Source organism: Elgaria multicarinata, chromosome 8 (assembly GCF_023053635.1).
Source record: "Elgaria multicarinata webbii isolate HBS135686 ecotype San Diego chromosome 8, rElgMul1.1.pri, whole genome shotgun sequence".
In the NCBI taxonomy this organism is placed as follows: Eukaryota; Metazoa; Chordata; class Lepidosauria; order Squamata; family Anguidae; genus Elgaria; species Elgaria multicarinata.
In genome coordinates, this window is record NC_086178.1 from 37,933,858 (window position 1) to 37,957,960 (window position 24,103).

The window sequence follows — 24,103 nt, forward strand, 5'->3', positions numbered from 1 at the left end:
AAGAACTGCAAAGGGATGATTTATTTGTATGTGGATTTTATATAAAACTTGTATTCTTGCATTTGATAAATATACTTGCTTGCTTTTATGAAATCCGGATCTGGTAAACTAGAAATATGATACTTGCTGTCTGACATGAAGATCACTTTAAATGGAATATAGCCTTATATATTTGTGACCATTTCAGTAGTTGTTTATGTTGTGATGTAGTTTGTACAGTTTGCATTGTTATTTTACCTTTCCTTATGTGTTCTGTTTATGTGGAAAATTAATAAAAGTATTATTGTTCAAAAAAGAGAGGGTGAGGATGGAGCATATACGTCCAAGAGCTCATTCATGTAACACCAAACTATGATTTGTTACTTCATGCAAACTAAGAGCAGTAGCCAGTCCTTCTCACACACGGTGCAAAGCCACTTTTGTGTGCCTGTTTGGTGCATTCTCTTCCCCTTCTTATTGTTTTATTATGATTTTATTAGAATGTAAGCCTATGCGGCAGGTTTTTGCTATTTTATTGTTTTACTCTGTACAGCACCATGTACATTGATGGTGCTGTATAAATAAATAATAATAATAATAATTATGCACAGCCGGCTCCATTGCACAAGTGGCTCCCACCACTTACGCAACAGTGATTTAATGTTTCTGAGAGCAAGCCCCAAAATGAGCATTTCTCCTTGTTTCTGGAAGGGAGCAGGATGATGGAGCTCCCTTATGTGTTCTCCGGCTGTCATGCCCCGTTCCACAAATGAGTGTTTCTGCTAGTTTCAGGTTGCCTCTGAAAGCACAAATGGTGGAAGGGTTGCAGGACCACTATATGCTGTTGGGAACTGCCCCAAGCTTTTATCAGTAAGTGCCCCAAGAGGTTCAGTATTTCTCCTGGGTATTTCAAGTTGTAACTAATGTTGGAATAGCAATGTTCTGCATTTGTGTGTGTGTGTTTGTGCGTGTGTGTCATCAGCTCCTTCTTTGCAGGTGTTCAGGAAAAGCTCTGAAGACTTTTCTTAATATTTGAGCTGCTAGTTTTCTTTATAATCACTGTTTTTATTGGATTTTGTTTTGTAGTGTTTCTTTTATCTTGTGTGCTTCCTTGGAAATCTTTTAAGATTTCACCTTAAAAGTAGCCTAAAAATGTCAAAATAAATAAATAAATAAATACCCATACTCATCATTCCTTGGCTTCTGGAGGCTACTGAGCATGCTCAGTCCTCATTGGGCTCTTTTTTTTTTGAGGGAGGATTGCCCCATTTTTGAGTTACTTTTAAAAAACATATTTTGTACTTCTGTCTACCTCAGGGTTTAGATGTGCATTCGGATACCACTATCTTGTTTCTCAGTAGCTCTATTGTGGCTCTAATCCCATCTGCACTCAATCATATACATTCACTATTAAAAGGATAGATTAATGCATGCAACATAACAAAAGCTTACTAAAAGTTCAAAGCTTTATAAATAAGGCTATAGTTTTCAGCCTACAATATTTAGATATCAACCCTGCAAATAGTTTGCACAATAATATAAATAATGCCTTAGAAAGATCCACTGATATGGCAAAGAAATTGCAGGTTGTTTTTTTTACTGTAGTTAGCCCCATCCTGTGTGCTGGGGGTATTTATTATTATTATTATTATTATTAATAATAATAATAATAATAATAATAATTTACATTTATATACTGCCCCATAGCCGAAGCTATCTGGGTGGTTTACAAAGATTAAAACATTGAACATTAAAAACCGAAATACACATTTTAAAACCATAAAAATAGATTACATACCACGACAAACAATATCTATTTAAAACAACTATTATGGGGTCAGTTAAAAAATTCAACATATGCTGTTAAATGCCTGGTAGAAAAGTCTTGACTGGCACCGAAAAGATAACAATGTCGGCACCAGGAGAGCCTTATTGGGGAGATTATTCCATAGTTAGCAGGCCACCACGGAAAAGGCCCTCTCCCTTGTTGCTATCCTCCGAGCTTCCCTTGGAGTAGGAGGACCTTAGATGTTGAGTATAGTGTACAGGTAGGTTCATGTCATGAGAGCTTTGTCTATTGGGCGGTATAAAAATGCAATAAATAAATAAATAAATAAAATAAAAATGTTGGAAGAGGCGTTCTGTCAGGTATTGTGGTCCCAAGCTGTGTAAGGCTTTATAGGTTAAAACCAGCACCTTGAATCAGGCTCAGAAACGTACAGGCAGTCAATGCAAGTGGACTAGAGTCAGTGTTATATGTTCAAAAGTTCTGGTTCCTGTTATCAACCTGGCCACGGCATTTTGTACAAGCTGGAGCTTCTGAACCGTCTCCAAAGGCAGACCCACATAGAGCGCATTGCAGTAATCTAACTTGGAGGTTACCAGAGAATAGGCAACTGAAGACAGGCTATCCCTGTCCAGATAAGGGCATTGCTGGGCCACCAACCAAAGTCGGTAGAAGGCACTCCGTGCCACCAGGCCACCTGAGCCTCAAGTAACAGATAGTTCAAGGAGAACCCCCCCAAACTACGAACCTGTTCTTTCAGGAGGAGTGCAATCCCATCCAGAACAGGTTGAACACCCTCCATCCGGTCAGAAGAACCACTCACTAATGACATCTCAGTCTTGTCTGGATTAGACAAGAGAGCTTCAGCTATTGGGTGGTATAGAAATGTAATAAATAAATAAAATAAATAAAAATTAAATGTTAGTTTATTAGCCCTCATCCAGTCCATTGTTGCCGCCGGACACAAAAATATACAGAAATATCTTCAAGACTCCAATCCTAAAGGCCTCTTCAACTGCTATAGATTAGCTATATGGACAGCACTTCCCCATAGGAAAAAGGACAAAAAATGCATGATAGATAAATACTGGCTTTCACAAACTCAAAGCAGGACAGGGCAGCCTATATGGCTGGAGTGGGTAATCTGCAGCCCCTCCAGATATTGTTTGATCAACTCCTATCAGATTCACCCAGCATAGTCAATTATCAGGGGTGATGGGAGTTATAAACAAACACCTGGAGGGTTAGAGGTTCCTGCTATCACATTTGAAACTACTAATAACCTCGGTGAAGAAAGTTCGAATGAGTGACTGTACTTAGACCAAGTTCACTCAGTGAGGTTCCTGAATAACTAAGCGTTAACTAACCACAACATGAATTTATTACACCACAGAGGTGCTATAAGTATGGTTATCATATCAGCCATTGATACCTTCACATGCATGAAAAAGGTGAGTTCTATATACCAACAGGATTTTTGTTGAGTGGCATTTGGGTTTCTGGATATTTCCCCTAGTTTATCTACATTTTACTAGATATGTAACTGGTAATATTTTCTCATACAGTCTTAATATTTTACCTGTCTTCGATGTTCTTCAATGAAGAAAATCACAGACCGTGTAAAGTGCACTGTGAAGTGATGCATTAGCGCTTTCCAACACCCCAATCCCAAAATACATTTACTTGGGAAGTAAATACATTTAACTGGCTTTCAAAGGAACCTGCTTTCATGAAAATGTGCTAAGGTGCAAAGTATTAAAAACTCATGTTTGTGGAAAACTTATTTTCACAAGGTTGTGCATTCATCACACCCTTCCATTCCCAGAGGTGGCTTTTTTCACATAAAAATAATTTGTGGTCTCAAACCTTTGATCACTTTATTTTTGTTGAAACAGTAAGCAGAAAATAAACAATGATTTTATTTCTCCTTAAAGAGAGGGTCTACATGTCAACTCACTTTTACACCTACTGGGTGTACTTCACTTTACTTCTCTGTTCGTTTGAAGGTATTCAGGCCATTACAAACAGCATATACACAAAAGACACCCCCGCCCCCAATTAAGAAGGGTTCATTAGACCTTAGCCAGATTAAATATTTCAGCCCTGGACTGTGTTACTAGGTAACAAAATACAGAACATTGTGCACTTGAGCATGTACAGGGTGTCCATCCCTCACTTTGAATAGGTCAAAGCATCAGGAATTGAGCTATCAAATCACAGGAAGTGAGTTCTAGAGAGATTTGAGCCTGAGCCCAGAAAGTTTTCGGTACAGACGTTCAGCAGTCCTTGCTTCACGTCCAAAGCATGGTTATCTCACTCCTTTTCTGAATCGGAAAGTGCCCTTGAACGAGGTGATCAAGAAGGAAACTTCACGCAACCCTTCCGTCTCTTCTCACATGCACCAAACGTATCCCCATGCGGAATAAGGAATACCCCTTCTTTCCTGTCGTCGCCGCACTGTCAGACCTCACCCCCCACCCCCACCCCGGTGACATGACAGGAAAATCTATCAAGGCCCATAAGGAGGAGGGAAGAGAGAACGTACTCACTTCCTTCCTAGTAACAATGAGCTGGTAGAAGTCCTTGCTGGGCGCCGGGGCCTGTCCTCGCGCCTCGAACAAAGTATCTGCGAGGAGGGACGCCATTTTAGGACGCCAGCAGCCAGTCGCTATGGCAACCAGGAAGGGGCGGGCATACGGAGAGGTCACTGGAAGCCCAGCCCCCCTCTCTTAAAGGAGACGGCCAGCTCTCAATGCCTAAAGTCGACGGAGCTTCGCCACCGCAACGACGGGAAGAGGCTCCCTGAATCGCCACGGTTGAGGGTGGGGGGTGAAACCGCCAACGGGGGCGCCACTAGTGGTTTCGCTGACCCCGAGGGGGACAACGCTTGCGCGCACCCCGAGGGTGACGACCCCAGCGGAAGGATACCTCTTTTTCAGCCAAGGAACGTCTGAGACAAGCGGAGGGGGACGAGAAGGATAGAACTGCCGCCGATCCTTGAGGGAGGGCGAGGGGAGGGGGCTGCCGGCTCCGCGGCGGGGAGCGCCAAGGCGGGCAGGAGGAGAACACCCGCTGCTGGCGAGGGGGGGGGGAGAGCGGGGCCCCCCGGGCCCCTTTGGGGGTAAAGTAGTCCCCGGCCTCCCCCTACGCCGCTGGAGGGGGTACGGTAGCGGAGGCAGACGGCGCACTGATCGGTGCTGCGGCTTCAGCTGATAATTGAAGGGAAGAGGCGCCGGGCAGGACAGAAAAGGAGCCGGAGCCACCAGGGAGGCACGGAGCGCTTTTGCGGAGGCCGCGTCGGGACAAACTAGGTACTGTGAGAATATGTGGGGCGGCGGCGGCTGCTTGTTTTTCTCGGGGAAGGTTTCTGTGGGAATAAGAACCACCTCTCATTTTCTTTCTTTCTCCCACCCTTGCTGGGGGCAAAAGTGGGGGATGGGGCGGGAGGCGGAAGAAGGAAGGGGCTTTTCTGTAGGGCATGACAAGAGATTCGTGGTGAGGTAGTCCTGGGCCGGGAGGTGGGGTGGAAGAGAAGGGGGGGGGAAGGAAGGTGACTGTATGATGGCTTGAGGCCTTTCATAGGCTTGAGGAAGTACTCGCTGTGAAAGAAGGCTTCTTGAATTCGGATGGGGAGTACTGAAGATAAGGGCTTCTTTCCCTTTTCACAAGAAAAGGAGTGGTAAAAGAGAAGCCAGGGTGGCAGAAATAGAGCTGACAAAATGGCCAAACGGCTGCTTGAAGCTTACCGTGATTCAGCCCTTCCCTTCTTTTCTTTTCTCCTCCCTCTCCTACAAGCCCCGGTCTGTTAATGGGGTGAATCTGGACCCCATATTTATGCCTGGGTTCGCAGTAGTGCAGAATATATCTATTACCGCCACCCTCCCCGTTGCGGTTTGGGCCTACCCGAACCCTCTTCTTCTCCCCACCCCCTCCCTGTTAAGATTGGCTTTCTGGCTTGTGTGGCTGCTAAATACAAAAGGACAGTGTCAGTGTTGACACTGCACCCGATTTGTATTCGGCCTTGCTTCGTATCTACCCGAACCTTTCGCTAGCCACATATTTCCCATGAGGCCTATTTTATGTTTTTTTTTTCCTATTTAAAGGAACTACTGAGCCCCCTTGAATACACTTAGGGGAGGGCAGAAAACTGTCTTCTTTAGTCAAACAACAACGACGACAACAATACAAAAATGCTAAATGATCAGTAGCCTCCATATTGGCCTGGCTTTTGGGGCCCAAGGGAAGGGGAAATCGTGCTCTACTAAGCGAGGGGAAAAAAGGTGCTTGTTAATCGAGTCCCTTTCGGTAATGAAGCCCAATACCGGAGCTGATTGTTTTTCACCCCTGTAATTTTATAGCTGGGTTGTGTTCCTGGTGCCTTCGAGAAGAAACTAGCCTAGCTTGTTTGCATAACGCGTCGTATTTAGATATTCACATTCTTCCCTTTTTCCCATACGTGCCCTTCTCGCACGATAGCTTTTGAGTATCTGCCGACTAGTACGAGGCTAACATTCAAACTGATCTCGGGGCTTTTGCCAGCCTTGCAGGCCGAGCTGCCTGCTGTACAACTTTTATTGTTCCTTCCGCCTAATGGCTAGTCCTGTCGCGGTGGGGGTGTTCTTCGCAGTAGGGTTTTAAAGGCATCAGGAATTTGAAAAAGTTTAGATTAGGAACAAGAAAACATTAGGGCGGGGAGAGTGGAAAGTTTTATCACGGGCTTTAAGGAAAAACATCGATGTATGGAACAAAGGTCCTGTCTGTATTACAGAGGCCTACATTACTAGGCCTGACTATGTCGCATTTACACAGAGGAAAGAAATAAGAGCTTGGCATTGGTCTAAATGTATTCAGTGTCTGGCATGCATTTCATACACGTTTCTAGAATTCGTTCAGTTGGATTTCAGGACAGTTTTGATAATGAATCCATGTTCTAATAATTCAATTTTGGGTTTTCTTAATGTAAGTCATTTTCTTTATATTCTTAGGCCTTTTCATCAGCAGGAGTATTGATCTGATATAGATTTAAGGCCACATCCCATTTTCTTTTGACAAAGTGATTTTTCCTAACTATGACTTCATGTAGATATTGACTCTTGTGACAGTGTTTGGCCTGTCAAACTTTTTTTTAAAAGGGGGATTAAAGGGAAATGGTGCTAGTTCATTTGCGGTAAAGAGGAGAGACATTATGCAGCAATCTATTTTGAAGAAGTTGTCTTCAGAACAAGACTTCACAAAGCTCGTTTTCCCTACTGACATATATGTACAATATAAACAGATGTTAACAGAAATGTTGCCTTGGGAAGTGGGAGGGAGAAGTTTTGGTTGTTGTTTTTTGTCCAACAAAATTGTATTTCAGATTTTTATTTTATGATATTTCATCTTCATGAGCTGCCTTTAATACAGACTTCTTTTGAAGGAAGACAACCAATAAATTCATAATAATGTTGAGACTATTTAAATTTAGAGAGAGCTTAGAACAGTATATTTTGAACACAATATATACTCAGTCCATCAGTTTACTTGAGAACCTTCATTTAAATTAACTGTACTTTTAAAAGATGACATGCAGTTTATCTCTGTGCTCAGCATTTATAAATTAAGGCTGCAGTTCTGTGCCTTTGGGAGTGTGCTCCATTGGAATCAGAGGGACTTACTTCTGGTTAGGATTGGGCTGTTATCCTGTGCTGTTTCTTAAGCATAGCTTTTAAAATCTTAAGTGACATTTGGTTTTCTAAAATATAAACAACTTGATTCCTTTTCCTGTTTTAGCTCCTGAGGTATGAGGAATAGAAGGCACAAGGCTGCCTTGAGCCAACAGGTGCTACTGCTCTTTATGTGTTTTGAAAATTTTCAGTGCCCTTTCTTCCAGATTTCCCTTGCCGCTACTCGACCTTTTCTCCGTGTACTGTTGCTACATGCACACACTAGTTGGGCCCTGTTCAGAAGACACCTTAAACCATGTCTTTAACCATGGTGAATAGGGTCAAAAACCTTATTCACTGTGGTTAAAGCTGTCTTTTGAACAGGGCCACAAAGTAAGAATTGCAACCAACTAGAAGTCTACTGTTCGTTGGTTCGTTGTTCTAGGTGTAGGAGCCCTATCCTCTAACCACATAGGGAACTATAGAAGATGGGTAAACCATTGGTATGAGGGCACTTGGTGAGAAAGATTGATAGATATGGGGTAATTTGAAAATTGTAATGAAGTGATTGTACATTTATAGCAAACTATTATGCACGTAGATATAATAAATGTGGTTAGTGTTGCAGGACTGGAAATGTCTTGGGTTCCTTGTCACCTTGCTGTGTAAATGTGTTACTGGTAGCCAGGAACTGGAAATATTGAATGTCTGCTATATCTTTGGAGTGGTGGGGAAGTATTTCTGGCAGACCCAGGTTGTGATATGAGGGAAGAGTAGGTTGTAAAAAGACTGATATGAGTTTCTTGCACTTTTTTGTGCTTGAAATTAAAGGACACTCTAAAATGGATAGCTTCCACCAAGACTCTAAAAGACAAAGGCATGAATGAAAAATCCATTCTCATGTATAATCTTCCTGTTTCTTCAACTAGAAAAAGCTACTTTAAGTTAACGTATGTGCAGCAAATTTCAAGATGCCTAACCTTAAGGAACTGTTTATTATACCTGTGTAGCTGGAGCGCTAAAACTGTTTAGGATATTGTAGGGCAGGCAATTCTCGACCTCTCGTAATAAGAGCATCTCTGAACCACAGGCTTGAAGAAATTTCATAATCATTTCCTCTTCTTAGGGAACCCTAGCACTATAATTCTCTGTGTAGTGTGATTGGGTGCTAGGATCTCAATCAAAACGTTCTTAATGCCTTTGCCAAATTACAATAAGCGGGACTCCTTAGATAAAATCATGAGTTATACCACAATTGCTATAAAACCAGTGTAGTGTACATAAGTCTTAAGCCAGCCTTCACCAACCTGGTACCTTTCAGATTTTTTGGAGTATGATCCTATCAGCTCTTGCCATGGCAAATGGTCTGGGGTCATAGAAGTTGTAGTTCAAAATATCTGAAGGCTGCTGGGTTGGAGAAGGCTCCCTTCAGTTCAACATAACTGTAGGCTCATTTCATATGGTACACACTATTGCTATTTGAATTTGAGTGAGAAATTGAGTACTGTGTTGTGGTGTTAATTACATAAATAACTCAAGTTAAACCTGGGTGCAAGGAACTTGACCCCTGTAATCCATTTGGAGTCTGCACGGAGTAGAGCCTTCAATATATTTGCTCCCTCTCTGTGGAACTCTTTGTTCATGTCAGGTAGGCATGGATGGTGGGTTGTTGTTTTGTTTTGTTTTTGCTATCTGCTGAACATACTCTTATTTAATCAAGTCTTCCCCGACTAATCATCTATAGTTTTGTAGGTATAATTTGATTATAAATATTTTAATTCTGTATTTTGATTCTTTTTTCTTTTTATTGTTCATTGCTTGGGGATCTTATTAAGTATATAAATCTTGTAAATAATCAAATGTGAATGAATCGAGTGCAAAAACTCAAAAGTCATGTCTTTAGAATAGTCCACTGTGGTAGTGGTTATTTGGCTAAGAACCTGGACCTTAATCTTCTGTGCATGGGATAACAAGATGGCATCCTTGTGCTAGAGCTGGTTTCCAGTCAATATTATCTAGTCCTCAAGCCCTAAAAACTACTAATCAAGATGTGGTAAGAATTTCGCTATGTTTTTACATGGGTGTATATTATAAAAATGTTAAGATTGCCCTGCCAGAGTTAGTGATGTGGATTTTCTGGAAATTCTTGAACTGGAATTTTCTAGACCCCCTCCCCACCCCGAAAAGATTCCTATGCAAATCAGGCAAATTTGCATTGGGAATTTTTGTGCCCCAAAGGGGAGGTAATACACAACCCGTGGGCTGCATGTGGCCCCCAAATACTACACTGCTGAACTGGGTGGTGGCAAAGAAGTTAGGGGGGAAATCAGCCACTTTAGTGCTATAGAGCACTAAGAAGGTCAAATTTAGCTTGTTTTAAATGTGACCATTTCAGCTGCAATACTTCAATAACAAACTATTGATTCCCCCCTTCAGTATATTAGTATGTGAACATAGCTTGCAGGGTGGTCGTGGTAAAAATACCCCCCCTTGAAATTGCTCACCTCCACCCTAGGGACTTATCTAACTTAGCATGCTAATTTTACTTGTATTTGGTAAACAATAAAGCTAAATTATACCTAGTTAATTTTTTGTCCCAATACTCAGCAAGAATTTAAAATTAAAGCAAATTAATATGATTTAAAAGTTATTTTAAAGTATTTTATTGCAATAATTACAAAAAAATTAAGGCAATATAAGTACTTCGCTTGTATTCAAATTTAAGGAAAACAAAGATACTGAAAACTGCTTATATTTTATTTTGTTGCATTTATGTCCCGCCTTTTTTCTTCCAAGGAACCCAAGATGGTGTACATAATCATCCTCCTCCGCTCCATTTTATCCTCACAACAACAACCCTGTGAGGTAGGTTGGGCTGAGAGTCTGTGACTGGCCCAAAGTCACCAAGTGAGCGTCCATGGCTGAGTGGGGACTAGAACTGGGATCACCCGACTCCCAGTCCAACACTTTAGCCATTACACCACACTGGCTCTAAAGAACTGTGCATATGATATTCTTTAGCAAGCCAAAAAACTTGTGCATGATATGCTGAGAACAACTCTTCTACAACAACTCAACTACAACTTTGTAACTGCCAAAACTGTCTAATACGGTATTTGCGATTGGCATAATTTCCTGTTACTAATAAACTTATGAAATGGGAACTTTTCTGCAGAAAAACAAAACACTGGGAAATTTTCCACTCTATATTACTGGCCAGAGTGGGCATGAAATAGTGAAGAATTGCTGCTGATGGTTTGCTTCTGTAGTTCCTCTGGTCCCCTAATCAATGACCTCATGTCAGTTGAGTATATGTGCTCCATACTTGTGATGCCCTTAATACTAATTGATGCCTACTGGCATTTAACTAGTCAAAAAGATTGTCTATATTGGTCAATATTTTTAGAACATTTAACATGAGAATAACAGAAGAGATAATCAACAGGTTTAATACCTAAAATAATAAAAAATCAAATCAAACTTTTTTTAAAAAAGTAGGTTTTTGTTTTGTTACTTGCATTTTACTCCTTCCAAAGGAGCTGAGTCAGGGTGGAGTACATACTTTCCCTCCCCCATTTTTTATTGTCATAACAACCCTGTGGGGTAGGTTAATCTGTGTGTGGCGGGTCCAGTGTTGCATAATAAATTTCAAGGCTCAGTGTTATTTTGAACCTGAGTCTCCCTTATCTAGTCAGACACCCTATTCCTAGTCAGTGGCCTTTGCCACTTAATCATAGAATAGTAGGGTTGGAAAGGGCCTATAAGGCCATTGAGTCCAATCCCCTGCTCAATGCAGGAATTCACTTTAAAACATACCTGACCGCTGTCCAGCTGCATCTTGAATTCTTCTAGTGTGTGAGAGCCCACTACCTCCCTAGATAATTGGTTCCATTGTCTTCTTCTCTAACAGTCAGAATGTTTTTTCTGATGTCCAGCTAGAATCTGACTTCCTGTATCTGAAGACTGACTGTATTCCTGTTTGTAGTTGCTGAAAGTTTAACAGAAAATATTTCTGATGAAGTGGACTATAGTCCATGAAAACTCAGTCCATAAGGAACTTTATTCCTGTTTCAGGTGGCACAAGACTTCATTTTTGCTGCAACAGACTAATACAGTTATTCCTCTGAAAGAAAATACTTGTAATCCTGGAATAGTTCTAATCAGAATTATTTATGGGGGAATGCTTGACATTGGTTTGGGGACCTGGTCACCTCCAGCCAAACCTGAGAGAAGCTGCTTTAATATTTCCCTGGTTTTGAACTTCCTTAAATCATCTGGTTGGCTCCAGCTGCTTCAACAATGCTTGTCTATATGGTTTAGTCAGCGTAGGAATTATTTGTTTACTGATTTAGCTTTATGAAATTAATTATTTGTTTACCCATTTACTGGGCTGTCAAATTGTAAAAATAACTTCTGTGCCCATCTCTAATTGAGATTAGTCCCTCATCTGCTGTAATAGTTGCTTGTTTTAATTTAATCAAATGTAATCTCTTGATGAACAAGACATGATAAAATACCAGCTAAACCTGATTAATCTTTATCTTAAACTTTTCTGGTATGTGAAGTTGCCTGAACTCCAACTATCCATTGATACAAAATAGCAAATATCCTGGGATGGGAAGTCATGCCACCATTTTAAATGAATTGTGGTTAGAATCAGAGGCTCACAATCACATTTATGCCCAAACGGCTGTTGATATTGCCCATCAGTGGTTATTGGCCCAACAGGCATACTGGATCAGAGGCGGACAGACTTCAGGTTTGCAGTAGCTACTTTTTTTTTTTTTACTAGAACTTTAATACACACCTACCAAAACTGAATGCAAAAGACATACACCTTAGAGTGGTTTCAGATGGATGGCTCCTAGTGCTACTATTCAGAAGACATTGTGCAGCCATTCCACCTTTCTCAATGAATTATTTGGGGAAAGAAAAAAAAGGGGTGGAAGAACAGGGGAGGGTTACAAGTGGTAGACATCATTGTCTACCTCCCCTGTAGAATTCTGGGAATGAGGCAAGGCGATTGCACAATAAATTCCTCATCTGGAAACACATTGGGAATTAAAGGTTTAGTCCAGGGATTTGTTTTGAGTACAAGAACTGAATGGAGCTCATAGTCCTTCCACCCAAACCCATTCCTCTAAACACGAAGTTTTCTCAATTTCAGCTGCATAGTTTACTTGGTGGGTTTCATTTGGCTATTATTAAACAATTAGGAATCCTTTCTAATGTACTGTAAATCATCCATAGATCTACGAGTAGATTCAGATTAACTTCTGCCCACTCCTTCACTATATAGTGTCCTGCTTCAGGATATGGACAGTTGTGTCCCCAATCTGTTGCTAATCAGTGCAATATAAGTGGAAATGCAACCATCATTATTGTGGTATAATTCTGGATGAAATCTTGAGACCACTACTGTGGCCCTGTTTGCATATAATGGTGGCGAATGTGATTAAGAACAAATCATAGGTTAACTTTGGGTTGTTTAACCCACAAGCAACCCAAAGTGTTCCAAATTTGTATGTCATGCAACAACTTATGATCAGGCCAATTAGAGGTTGTTTGTGCATGGTGGAAGCAGCTTGCATTTGGTACACAACTCGCAATTCATAGGTTAAGTATCCCATCGTTTGCTGCCTTTATGTGCCATCTGGGTCACTATCTGAGTATTCTACTAGAGCCAGCTGAGCTGTTGGTATGACTCCAGTTGAAAATGAAGGGAGTGATAGTGATGCACAGATACCTTGTTTCTTGAAATAAATATAGCGTTTAACTTTCCCCATTAGATGTTGGAATGAGACTTGGGATAAACTAGGAATTCTACAGGTGTAGTGCCCACAACCTGCACAGACTGTCTGGATGATCTGACCTTGGGTATTACTTTGAGATCACCCAGGTTTATTATTCTGGGCTATTCATACATGTGCGATGAGGCTAGGTTTTCACAACTTGCTGGGGACTCCTGGCCCTCAAATGACTCCTTGCCTCAAATGATATCTAGCCTGTACATATTGAACAACATTCTACATCGCTCTGTAAATGAATGAAATGACTAGGAATCAACATTGTTATGACTAAATGTTTCCATAATGAGTGCACAGATCGCTATCTTCCTAAGCCCATCATAGAATTTGTCCAGCTAGGTTGGCTTGCCCCTGGAGGTGTAGGGAGCCAATTAGATTTTAGAATTCTCTTCCGACATTCCCATGACAGCAGTTCTTTTGCTGCTTGATTAATCCTGAGCTGACCTTGGCCATTGACATAGTTGTTCCCAGGTGTCCTCTTATACCATTTAATTATTTTAAGTCTGTTTTGAGGCAGTGAAAAAGACTTGGATAACAATGGCAACAGAGCTGTTCTTGTAGTGAATTGCCTGGTAAAGGTACACAAACTGCCTGAAGACTAAGACATTTTGTGCCTGATATGACATGTTTACCTTCTACTTTGCAGTATTTTGCATCTGGCTTTATGTGTGTGTATGCTATTTTAATTGCGGTTGTAGTTTGAAGTGTTACAAGTTAAATCTTGGTGTTTAGGGATCAGTTTTCAAGTGATCATTTCATTAGAGGATGTGCTTTGAGTCACATGGGTTGAGCCAGGCTGTTGGTTCAACATCCTATCTGGTAAAAGCTACTGAGGGAGAAGGTTGGGTCCTTTGAACTAGATGTCAATAATATTAGTCAATGTTAGGGTGTGAAATTGTCTCAAAGCTGTTGTTCAAAAAATAGCAGCTGGCATGGTTCTTTCTGCACCTGCTGTGAGGGGTTGTGGGGTGCAGACCTCCAACTCCTCTTTCTGAGGTTGGAGCACTGTCACCCACTTCGGAGGGTTTTCTGAGCCATCCTATGGTCCCTGGGATGCTCGGCCAGGGACCATAGAATTGCTGTCTAGGAGAAATAAATTTGAGCTTAACATCAGACAGGCTTGTCAATGTGGCATATGGAAGAGCAATGCCTATGAATGAACCTCTGAAAAATGGTGCCAGTAACAATGGTCATCTTAATGCATGAGTTATATGGAGGTGCACTGAATACATGCTTTTGCTTTCTTAGAATGAAGCCTTCATACTGCAAATCTGTGCACTAAGTTACAAATGCGGTCACCATCCTGATGTAAAATTCTGGCTAGCTAGCAATTGTAAATCTGTGCCATTGTGAAGACTGTGTGCATCATGCTTCATCCTGAACTCCTGTGTTCCAAGATGCCAGCAGAAGAAGCTAGGCCATGTGACTTAATTGTTAAGAAAGAAGGCAGTAGCTCTCTGGAGAGAGGTACAGGTTAGGGAGAGCATGCACCTAAATTAGGTAGGTAGAAGTGAATCTGAATTGCTGTCCAGCCCTCCTGTATGGCAAAGACCCTTACTCACTCCTGCTATTAATACCAGATGATTCCATGATGTAATAAAGTAGGCCACCACTTGAAAAGCATAACCTGATGGGATCTGAGCTGGCAGTAACCAACCAAGAAAGAGATCTTGGAGTTGTGGTGGACAGCTTGATGAAAACGTCAACCCAGTGTATGGCTGTTGTAAAAAATGCAAACTCCATGTTAGGCATAATTAGAAAAGGAATTGAGAATACAAGTGTAGTGATGGCCACCAATTTGGAGGGCTTTAAAGGTGAGTTAAATAAATTCCTGAAGGAGAAGGTTATTAATGGCTACTAGTCTTGATAAGTTATGTACTACCTCCAGTAGCAGAGGCAGTAAGCCTACGTACACCAGTTGCTGGGGAACATGGGTGGGAGGGTGCTGTTGCAGTTGTGTCCTGCTTGTGGTTTCCTGGTCAACAGCTGGTTGGCCACTGTGTGAACAGAATGGTGGACTAAATGGACCCTTGGTCAGATCCAGCATGGCTCTTATGTTTAAAATGTTCTTGAATGTTTTACAAATAAATTGACCAGAATCTCAATCCTATGGGTGGAGGGAAGAAAAGATGGTGAGGTCAGAGAAGCTATAATGTGGATCATACAGTCTTGCTATTAAAATGTATTAGTGTTTAAAGGCATAGATCCCCTATAGTTTCATAAAGCTTATTACAAGCTGCAACAATGTTGCTGTGCAGGTGAGATTTGCTGCTGAAAATGGGCAGGTCTAAAACTTGATTATAACAGTTGGACTCCCAGTTTTTGCTCATATTTTAAGATAGTGGCACTGTGGTAAAGTGTGGCTGAGCCTGGGTTCCTGTATACCTAGAGACACAAGGCTAATCTATGGTTTGTGCAGCTTTGCTGGATTGACAAGCAGCTCTTCTGAGTTAAAGATACTAAAAATATTAAACATTTAAATCAGCCTGCACATTTTTTTACTAGCCAGCTAAAGGCTGGTGGAGAAACAATAGAGTTTGATCCTTCTTTAGCTGCCTTCTGTGGGACACGTGGTGGTGGTGGTGGTGAGCTCCCTCCGCTGGCAGCTACATGGTTTCTATATTGGACATATCGGAGGACAGAGTACTCTGATCCTCTTGCTAGCTGCATGCAATTCCTTGTTTCCTATAGCTTCTAGGCAAGTGCTTAAATGCAAGGCTATCTTAACTTCTCTGAAATGGAAACCCGGCTTACTTCCATTTCTGGTCTGTCTGTCTGTCTGTCTCTCTGTCTCTCTCTCTGTGTGTCTCTCTCTCTCTCACACACGGGAGTAGAGTTGAAAGTATGGAACCATAGCATGAATGAAGATAAGTATCTGCTTCCATGCTTTCTCCGGTAATAGAGGAACAGGATATGTACTGACCTTCAGTTTTGGGGACCCAGCAAGATGAAAGCTCAGTTCCCCCATCTGTCACTTCCCTACAGAACAGAGGAGGGGAAGCCAGAGACTATGCTATCGTTTTTATGGAATTTGGCAGAGCCCCACTTTCAGTCTTCAGTGAAAGGGTAAGGAAAGCACCAGCTATCTTGAAGGAGCAGCTGGAGATTAACTATCAGCTGACTGACCATCACTGGTAATGACTTCCTTGCCTGTGCAGAGCTTTGTAGACATCTGGTGCCAAGCAGGCTACAAAACTGCACAGGGATTCTCCTCTCAGCCCCCCGCCCCCAGTCTTGAGTCTTTATTTTTTATGTTTGCATGTATATCTCTGTATACTGTCACAAAATGGGTGTTGCCCACACTTAGCTTAGTAAGTGTAACTGAAAACATGTACTTATAGAACATAGACAATTTTGTAATCTGCTTGCCAACAACATTTATGTGCATCTCATTCTTGATGATCAATGTTTATGAGTGTATAAAATGCTCACATACATGCTCAGATTGTCAAGGATGAGATGCACATACATTTCTTTGTTTGGAACACAAGAATAGAGACCGGGTGCATTTATAGAGAAAGATAACTTAGCCTCTCGGGGCAAAGAGTTTCACTTATAGAGAAAGCCTTCTTGCACATGGCCACTAGCTATGCCTCAGAAGATAATGACAAGAGGGGTAAAATAGCTGATCTTAAAAAGTCAGCACACTGACATGGGCAGAGACGGTAGTCTGCTCACAAGATGTTCAGGGCTTTAAAGGTAATCCTCAACCCCTTGAATTGCACTTGGAAATGAAGTGCAGCTGATAGGATAAAAGGGGTCACATGATTTCCTCATTTTTTATTGGATAACTTTTGGGTATTGAACAATAATTGGCAATGGACTGTTCAGACAACACGCTAAGCCACGGTTAGGCCACTAACCCTTTTGCAGTAAACAGTGAGTATGTTTAAAACATGGTTATATAGCTACCATGGTTAGGAATAGTTCACATGACGTGCTTAGTCATGGTTCACCTGACACATTAAATCTTAATGTTTAGCTCAAAATGCTTAACCCCCATGGTTTAGCATGTCATCTGAACAGGGTCTATATCTATTAATGCAATGTTCCTGGGATGAAACAGTGCAGCCTCCATTTCCTTTGCCCATCACCATATTGACAGTTTATTCCTTGCAGATGTGTATCCATTTTAACTCTGTGCAGACTAAATGCAGTTATGTAAAAATTATTGTAAATATTCATGCATGTTTGCATGAGGAAATGGCATGTCTGAATTGGTGGCAACATTTCAGAGGATTGACGAATACATTTAAAAATCATTCTCAACGGGCTTACAGTCAAATTTAATGCCTTGGAAAATTATTTTTTAACCAAATAAAAGTGGCACATAGTTTGATAGAAAAGGATTGAAGTCCATATATTGCAACATTTAATATTTCAGAGACTCTTGTGCTCCTTTAAAGTCTGAGCTACTGCATGATAAGTACATTTTTAAGATATGGTATCAGTACTGAAAAATTGAACTCCATAGAGGTTGGATACAAAGGTGCCTGGCATAAGTGGAAAGGCACTTCTGCTTCTTTAAGGTAGTCCTTAATTAGGCCTCCACCCTAATTCAGCTATACATAAATTATACATAAGCTATATGTTGTATGCAACATCTCTGAAAAGGCAGTTTGTATACAAAACAGATTAGTAAACTTGCTTATACTTTCTTCTTTAGGATTAGGTGCAAAAGGTTTCAGAGAAGTTGTACTACCCCCTCTAAACAACCCATTGGGTCGGGGTTCGCACATTCTACTCAACAGCCTGCAAACAGTCCGATCATAGCTTGCTGATTTAAAAGCGGAACTGGCGGGTGTGCAGAAGGCAGTGCACCTGCTCTCCCACTCAAGCATGACTACACGTGGGACATCATTACATGCAAACCAGGCTGTTAAGTAGAAATGGAACAGTTTGGGCTTTGCCATAGATTACTATAACCAGCATGGAAATGTTGAGTAGTACTACTCAGCAGCTGGTGGCTAAATTTCTAAAATATTTGGAAAGAAGCAGAAAGTCGTAATTGATTTTAAGAAACAAAAACTTTCCCTGCTGTTGTTGAGAATAACAAAGCACTTAAGAAATAATCTTTATATACTATGGAAGGATGAGCCTTTGCAACATTGCAACATAGGAAACTGCCTTATATGGAGTCAGACCTTTGATCCATCTAGCGCAGTACTGTCAGCAGTGATTAGCAGCAGCTCTTCAGAGCTTCAGGCTGGATTCTTTCCTGGGTCTACCTGGAAAAGTTGGGTATTGAAGCTAGGACCTTCTGCATGCAAAGCATGTGCTCTAGCACTGAGCCACAACCCTTCTGCAAACGATACACAAGGATATCACTTTCTGTGTAGCACGTAGAAGGTTATTACCCTGTGGTTGGGTGTGCATGTGTTGGGTTTTGTGACGGTCAGAATTAAGTGAATATAAATTATAACGGTACTACTTTACATCCAGCATACTACCAAAGAATGTCTGAATAGTATCTCTGAAGTCTTCATTAGTGGATGTTTATTGAGGCTGTTCTTATCTAGCATTGTCTTAATTTTCTGAAATGTTTTCAATCCATGATGCTCTATGCAAACACCACATAAGATCCTTGTGATATAGGGCAGGATAAAAATGTTTTAATGAATAAATGACTTAATTACCAGATTTAATCTGTAGCTAGTAGTATGGATGCTCTTTTCTTTGGTAGATATGCCTGGCATTGAGTGGTTAGTATGACCTGGATGACTAGATACCAACACCTGATCACCTTTTGAAAGCAGTGCACTATAGCAGTAGCAAATAAATTGTTAATAATTGAGCCTGTATTGCTCTTGGGCTGTTTCTCTACCTTTGCAAGTCTATGCAGTGTGTCAGAATCTGCTAATCCCATAATTTGTAATGATATGCTTTTGATGAGATTGACTGTGTGAGTAGTCTGGGAGCATTTGATGCTGGAGCATTGCTGAAGCTAAGTAGATGTAGACCTCATCAGTAACTTAAAAGGGAGATCATGTAAGAGCAGAATAGAACTATTCCTCTAAAATCAAGTACTAACAAATAGTTTTACATTGATAGTATCAATTTCCAGATGGGTAATTATGTTAGTCTGTTGCAGCAAAGTTTTGTAGCACCTTTAAAGACGGATTTGTTATGCCATAAATTTTTGAGGATTACAATCCACTGGATAAGATGAATGAAGTGTTATCCTGTAATTTATTGGTATGGCTGGGGTAGTTGGTAGGGATTGTAACAGTACATTCAGAGAGAATTGAAATACTGAAAATACAGACAGTGAACATTATAATTTACCCTATTAACCATGGCAATCCATGAAACAGTTGCTGGGTGACAGTACGGACATCCATGCATCGGTGAGCTGATTAACACAGATAGTGCAATAAAAACATGTTATTCCTATTCAAAAGGAACCACTTTATCTGTTTTGCAATGAAATCTTACCTTTGAAGTTCCTTTGCTCAAGAATGGACACATGAAGTATCCATTGGACTGAGTGTCCTTGAAAGTGTTCCCTCACTGGGTTTGTTGTTGTTGTTGTTGTTGTTGAATATTGCCATTCCTTATGTTAGATTTGTGTTTATTTTTGTGTGTGTGCAGAGACTGGCCTATTTGTCGTATGTAGAATGCAGTAGGGCGTTGTTGGCAAACAATGACATATATCACATTGGAAGATGGAGCAGGTTTGTGAACCCCTGATGTAGTTGGCATTATTAGGTCCTATAGGCATGTTGCCAGAGAAGACATGGAGACAAAGTTGGCAGCTGGGTCTGCCACAAGGCTTGGTTCCTGTGTTTGTATCTCTGTTAAGAGATCTTTTGCTGATGAGTAACCATTTATTATTGGTGTGTCTTAGGGGAAATATATTAGCCAAATTTAGTTAAGAACCTAGGAAAAAAAATACTGGAGCAGGTATTTACACTTCCTTGAATACTCTTAATTCCAAAATGAATTTGCATAAACACTGCAAAAATGTTAATCTGAATCAATGTTGATATCTTAATACCAACAGCAACTCTTCAGAAGTATTGGCAGTCTGACCAAACTGAGAGAAGAGATTTAGAGAAATTTATGTACTGCAACATTTGGTCATTGTTATCAACTGGGTGGGCATGTTGTATCTCCAAATTGTGAATCATCATATCATTTATATGACTTGCTGTGAATAAAAATGAGGCTAACTCTTCAATTATCCAGCATTTCAGAAGTGAGCTGTTGCACTGGCTCAGTGAATTATAGGAATGGTAGTAAGGGGGTTCTGACTGTGGTAAGCATCTTTGGATTGGATCCATGGCTATCCCCAGCATTGGCATAGTGCTTAAGTGCTGCTGCTATCAGTAATGATGGACATGGTGCTCTACTCAAAAAGTAGGGGAGACCAAGACTGCATTGTGTCTTGCTTACCAAGACTGGAGCCTTAATAAACCGCTGCACTGAAATTACGTACAAAAGCTGTTCTATAGAACTACATTGCATGCATGTTAGAATTCACTGATTAAAGTTTCACTTCTTATAACTTCCAAGTGCAGAAATTAGGAGAAAGCAATAAAGCTATAAAAGTATGGCAGGCATCGTAAGGTACCTGTGTGACAGACAAATGTTTTTTTTAAGATGGTCATTGCCAGCTACAATTTTTAGAAGCGTTTGTGTTTTAAAAATGCCTTGCAAAAATCAGCTACTTGAGTGATTTGGGGCACCTTTTTAGTCAGGTGCCCCCTGACTAAAGATTATTTATCATTTAAACTACCAGGTTATATGTGGTAGGCAGAATAAGTATGTGTAAACCTTAAGCTATCACACAATATCACATAAGTAGTAAAAAATAAAATCTGGATGGTTACATATATCTCAGATGAAGTGACAGTGAATGTATTAACTGAGCAACAATTGTATCTATACAAATGTTCTATTTTTCTGAGTACATTCATTATTATTTGGCTAATGTAGGAAACATTTCCCCATTATTGTCCTAGAGAGTTTTAAATCTGTGGAAGTATTATGTTCAATTTACTTAAAGCCACAGTTGCTGAACCACAGAACAAGCAATGCCTTCCCTTAACTTTAAAATCCTAAATAGTTGATAAGGCTGCAAAGTGTTTTTTAAAAAGTATTTTAAATAGGCTATTGTTAGTGGGGTTACTCTCTCTCACACATACATACTCTGTTTCATTCTGTCATTATATCAATAAACTTTTTTTAAAAAAATATCACACACACATTCTCTCATTCTGTCATATCAATAAACTCTTTTTTTTAAAAATCAAGTGAGTCAACATCAGCCAAATATACAAAAGCCATATATGCAAAATAGTCATCTGTCATTCTAGTTCATTTTTGTATTCCAAAACTTTGGATACTCATTAAGAACTGCGGCCAAACAAATTATTTGCTCTCTGCTTGGCAGCAGTCAACGGGCTGGTTTGCACGTAATGACAGGCCAGAATATGACCTGGTTCTTATGATCACGTATTTAAACTGGGCACAATTTGCATAATCACCTGCCTGGACATGGCTTGGTTCAAACTTGAGTGGTGTGGCTTGTTGGATGCGGAAACCACCTTCAAATCCCCCTCCAACAACCCATGCTGACTGGGTTCAGATGCAACGACAAGCCGTGCCTAGGCGGACAAATAGCACCCAACAGTGCTCCAGCTTTTAAACAAGTCCCCTTGGCTTTTTAAAGTGAGTATGGATTGTCATTGAATCCTGGGATAGTGTTATGTGCAAACCCAAACTATGGTTTAACTTTGGGTTTTTAACCACAAACAACCCTGGAAAAGAAACTCTGGTTCATTGGTTTGTGAATGCTGGGTTATTTGTATTACCAATACATAGTTAAACCAGAGTGCAGGATTCGCAGGGTTCGCACATAATGACACCCCAACATTCAACAACAATCCCTACTCAACCCCACTCTGGGTTGTTGTTACATGCAAACCAGATCAATGTTTCTCAGGTGTGTTTGAACTGTAACTGTATCTCCTGAGAACTTCTTCCTGAGGAATGACTTGATGCATTTGATTTTAATACATCCCAGGTGACCAAAAAGGGGGAAATGCCTAGAAAGCCAACCCAGCACTAACTGTGAAAGCAGCAAAAATCCCAGGTGCACCAAAAAATGGGAGATGCCTATAGCATCTTGGGAGGTTTGCAGGATTGGGACCAAACGCCAAAACCTGCCTCCTCTACATTATTATTATTTATTTATATAGCACCATCAATGTACATGGTGCTGTACAGAGTAAAACATGGCTAGCTTAGTCGCTTTAACTTGTTTCCTAAGCAATAAGCCAGAAAAGAGCAGCGTGTCAGCTGTTCTGACTGCTTGTGCTGCACAGCTCTGTAGCCAGCCAAAATAATCCAAGGTGACCGTGATGCAAAATGATAACCCATGAAGGGTTAAATAACTCACTCTGCCAAATAAGCCATCATGGGTTAAACTTCCACCAGAAGGCACAATAACCCTTGATGGGTTAATTAAGACATCATGGTTAACGCATCATTAGTTATCATGGCATTCTGACCCAGTCTCTTTGTTGTTTATTACATTTCTATACTGTCCAACAGCTGACTCTCTAGGTAGTTCTCAACAATTCAAAACATAAAATACAACACAATGAAATACAACATAAAAGTTTAAAACAACATAAAAGTTTAAAACTACAATATAAAGTCAAAATAACCAAATAAACCTAGCAGCAGTGTGAAGAATTGTAACATATTTAAAACTGAAACAGAAACTGAAATGACTGGGAAAATAAGGCCTTTACCTAGCGCCAAAAAAGAGCACAATGCATGTGACAGTCAAGAATCTCTGGGAAGCTTATTCCACAACCAGGTGCCACAACAGACAAGGTCCTGTCCTTAGTAGCCACTCACTTCATTTCCCTTGGTGGGGGCTCCTGGCGAATAGGGTGACCATATGGAAAGGAGGACAAGGCTCCTGTATCTTTAACAGCTGTATAGAAAAGGGAATTTCAGCAGGTGTCATTTGTATGCATGCAGCACCTGGTGAAATACCCTCTTCATCACAATAGTTAAAGCTGCAGGAGCTGTGCCCCCTTGACCAGATGCAAAAGAGGGCAGGGCTCCTGCAGCTCTAACTGTTGTAATGAAGAGGGAATTCACCAGGTACTGCATGCATACAAATGACACCTGCTGAAATTCCCTTTTCTATACAGCTGTTAAAGATACAGGAGGTCTGTTCTCTTTTTCCATATGGTCACCCTAATGGAGAAGGACTGCTGAGGATGATCTTAGCATCCAGGCAGGTATATATGGGAGGAGAAGATCGTTCATGTAAGCTAGCCCCAAGACATTTAGGGCTTTGAATGTTAATATCAGCACTTTGAATCTAGCCTGGAAATGGATTGGCAGCCAGTGCAGGTGGAAAGGTACTGGTAATATAAAGGCAATTTTAAGGGAATTTAACTTTTTTTGCATTGCTTCTATTATAGCAGACCATTTATTTACCACAAGGTTTTTGAACCTCTTGCAGCCTGAGGGCCAAATTCCATTTCAGAGAAGCTTTTGAGGGTGGAATTCCAGTGGTGGGTGGGACCAAAGGCAAAAGAGGCGGTGACAAAAATAACATTTTAGTTTAAAGCTCTTTCTGCCAGTAAATTAGCATTAGGAAAGGCTTTTCAACCTTTTAGAATAGAGGGGAAAACTGCACAAAAGCCAGAAAATCACCAAATAATCAGTGATGAGGGAAAAGGGGATGGGACTGAGGGAAGGGTGTGTGTGGTGATCTGGGGATCCCAGGAAGATTGGATTTAGTCCCCAAGCTGGCAGTTATACATCCCTGCTTTTTCCCCTTTCTTCTCTATCTTCTGGTACAAGATAGCCTATATCAGGCATTCTTAAACTTTGGCTCATGGTGTACTTTGAGGTGGTCC

General features: G+C 40.8%; 2 protein-coding genes across 5 annotated transcripts in view; one reads left to right on the forward strand and one right to left on the reverse strand.

Moving 5' to 3' along the window:
- Positions 1-4,650, reverse strand: part of FBXO36 (F-box protein 36) — a 62,121-nt gene extending 57,471 nt beyond the window's left edge. Inside the window, exon 1 of the mRNA XM_063132180.1 lies at positions 4,315-4,650. Within this exon, the coding sequence (XP_062988250.1) occupies positions 4,315-4,410 (96 nt within the window). The 5' untranslated portion in view covers positions 4,411-4,650. The remainder of the gene's footprint in view (positions 1-4,314) is intronic.
- A 188-nt stretch (positions 4,651-4,838) lies between these two features.
- The window catches only part of TRIP12 (thyroid hormone receptor interactor 12), a 101,058-nt gene continuing 81,793 nt past the window's right edge, over positions 4,839-24,103 (forward strand). For 3 of the 4 annotated variants that reach the window (XM_063132176.1, XM_063132177.1, XM_063132178.1), the window contains exon 1: positions 4,839-5,076. The gene's annotated coding sequence lies outside the window, so the exon portion shown is untranslated. The remainder of the gene's footprint in view (positions 5,077-24,103) is intronic. The other variant, XM_063132179.1, reaches the window with a different exon arrangement.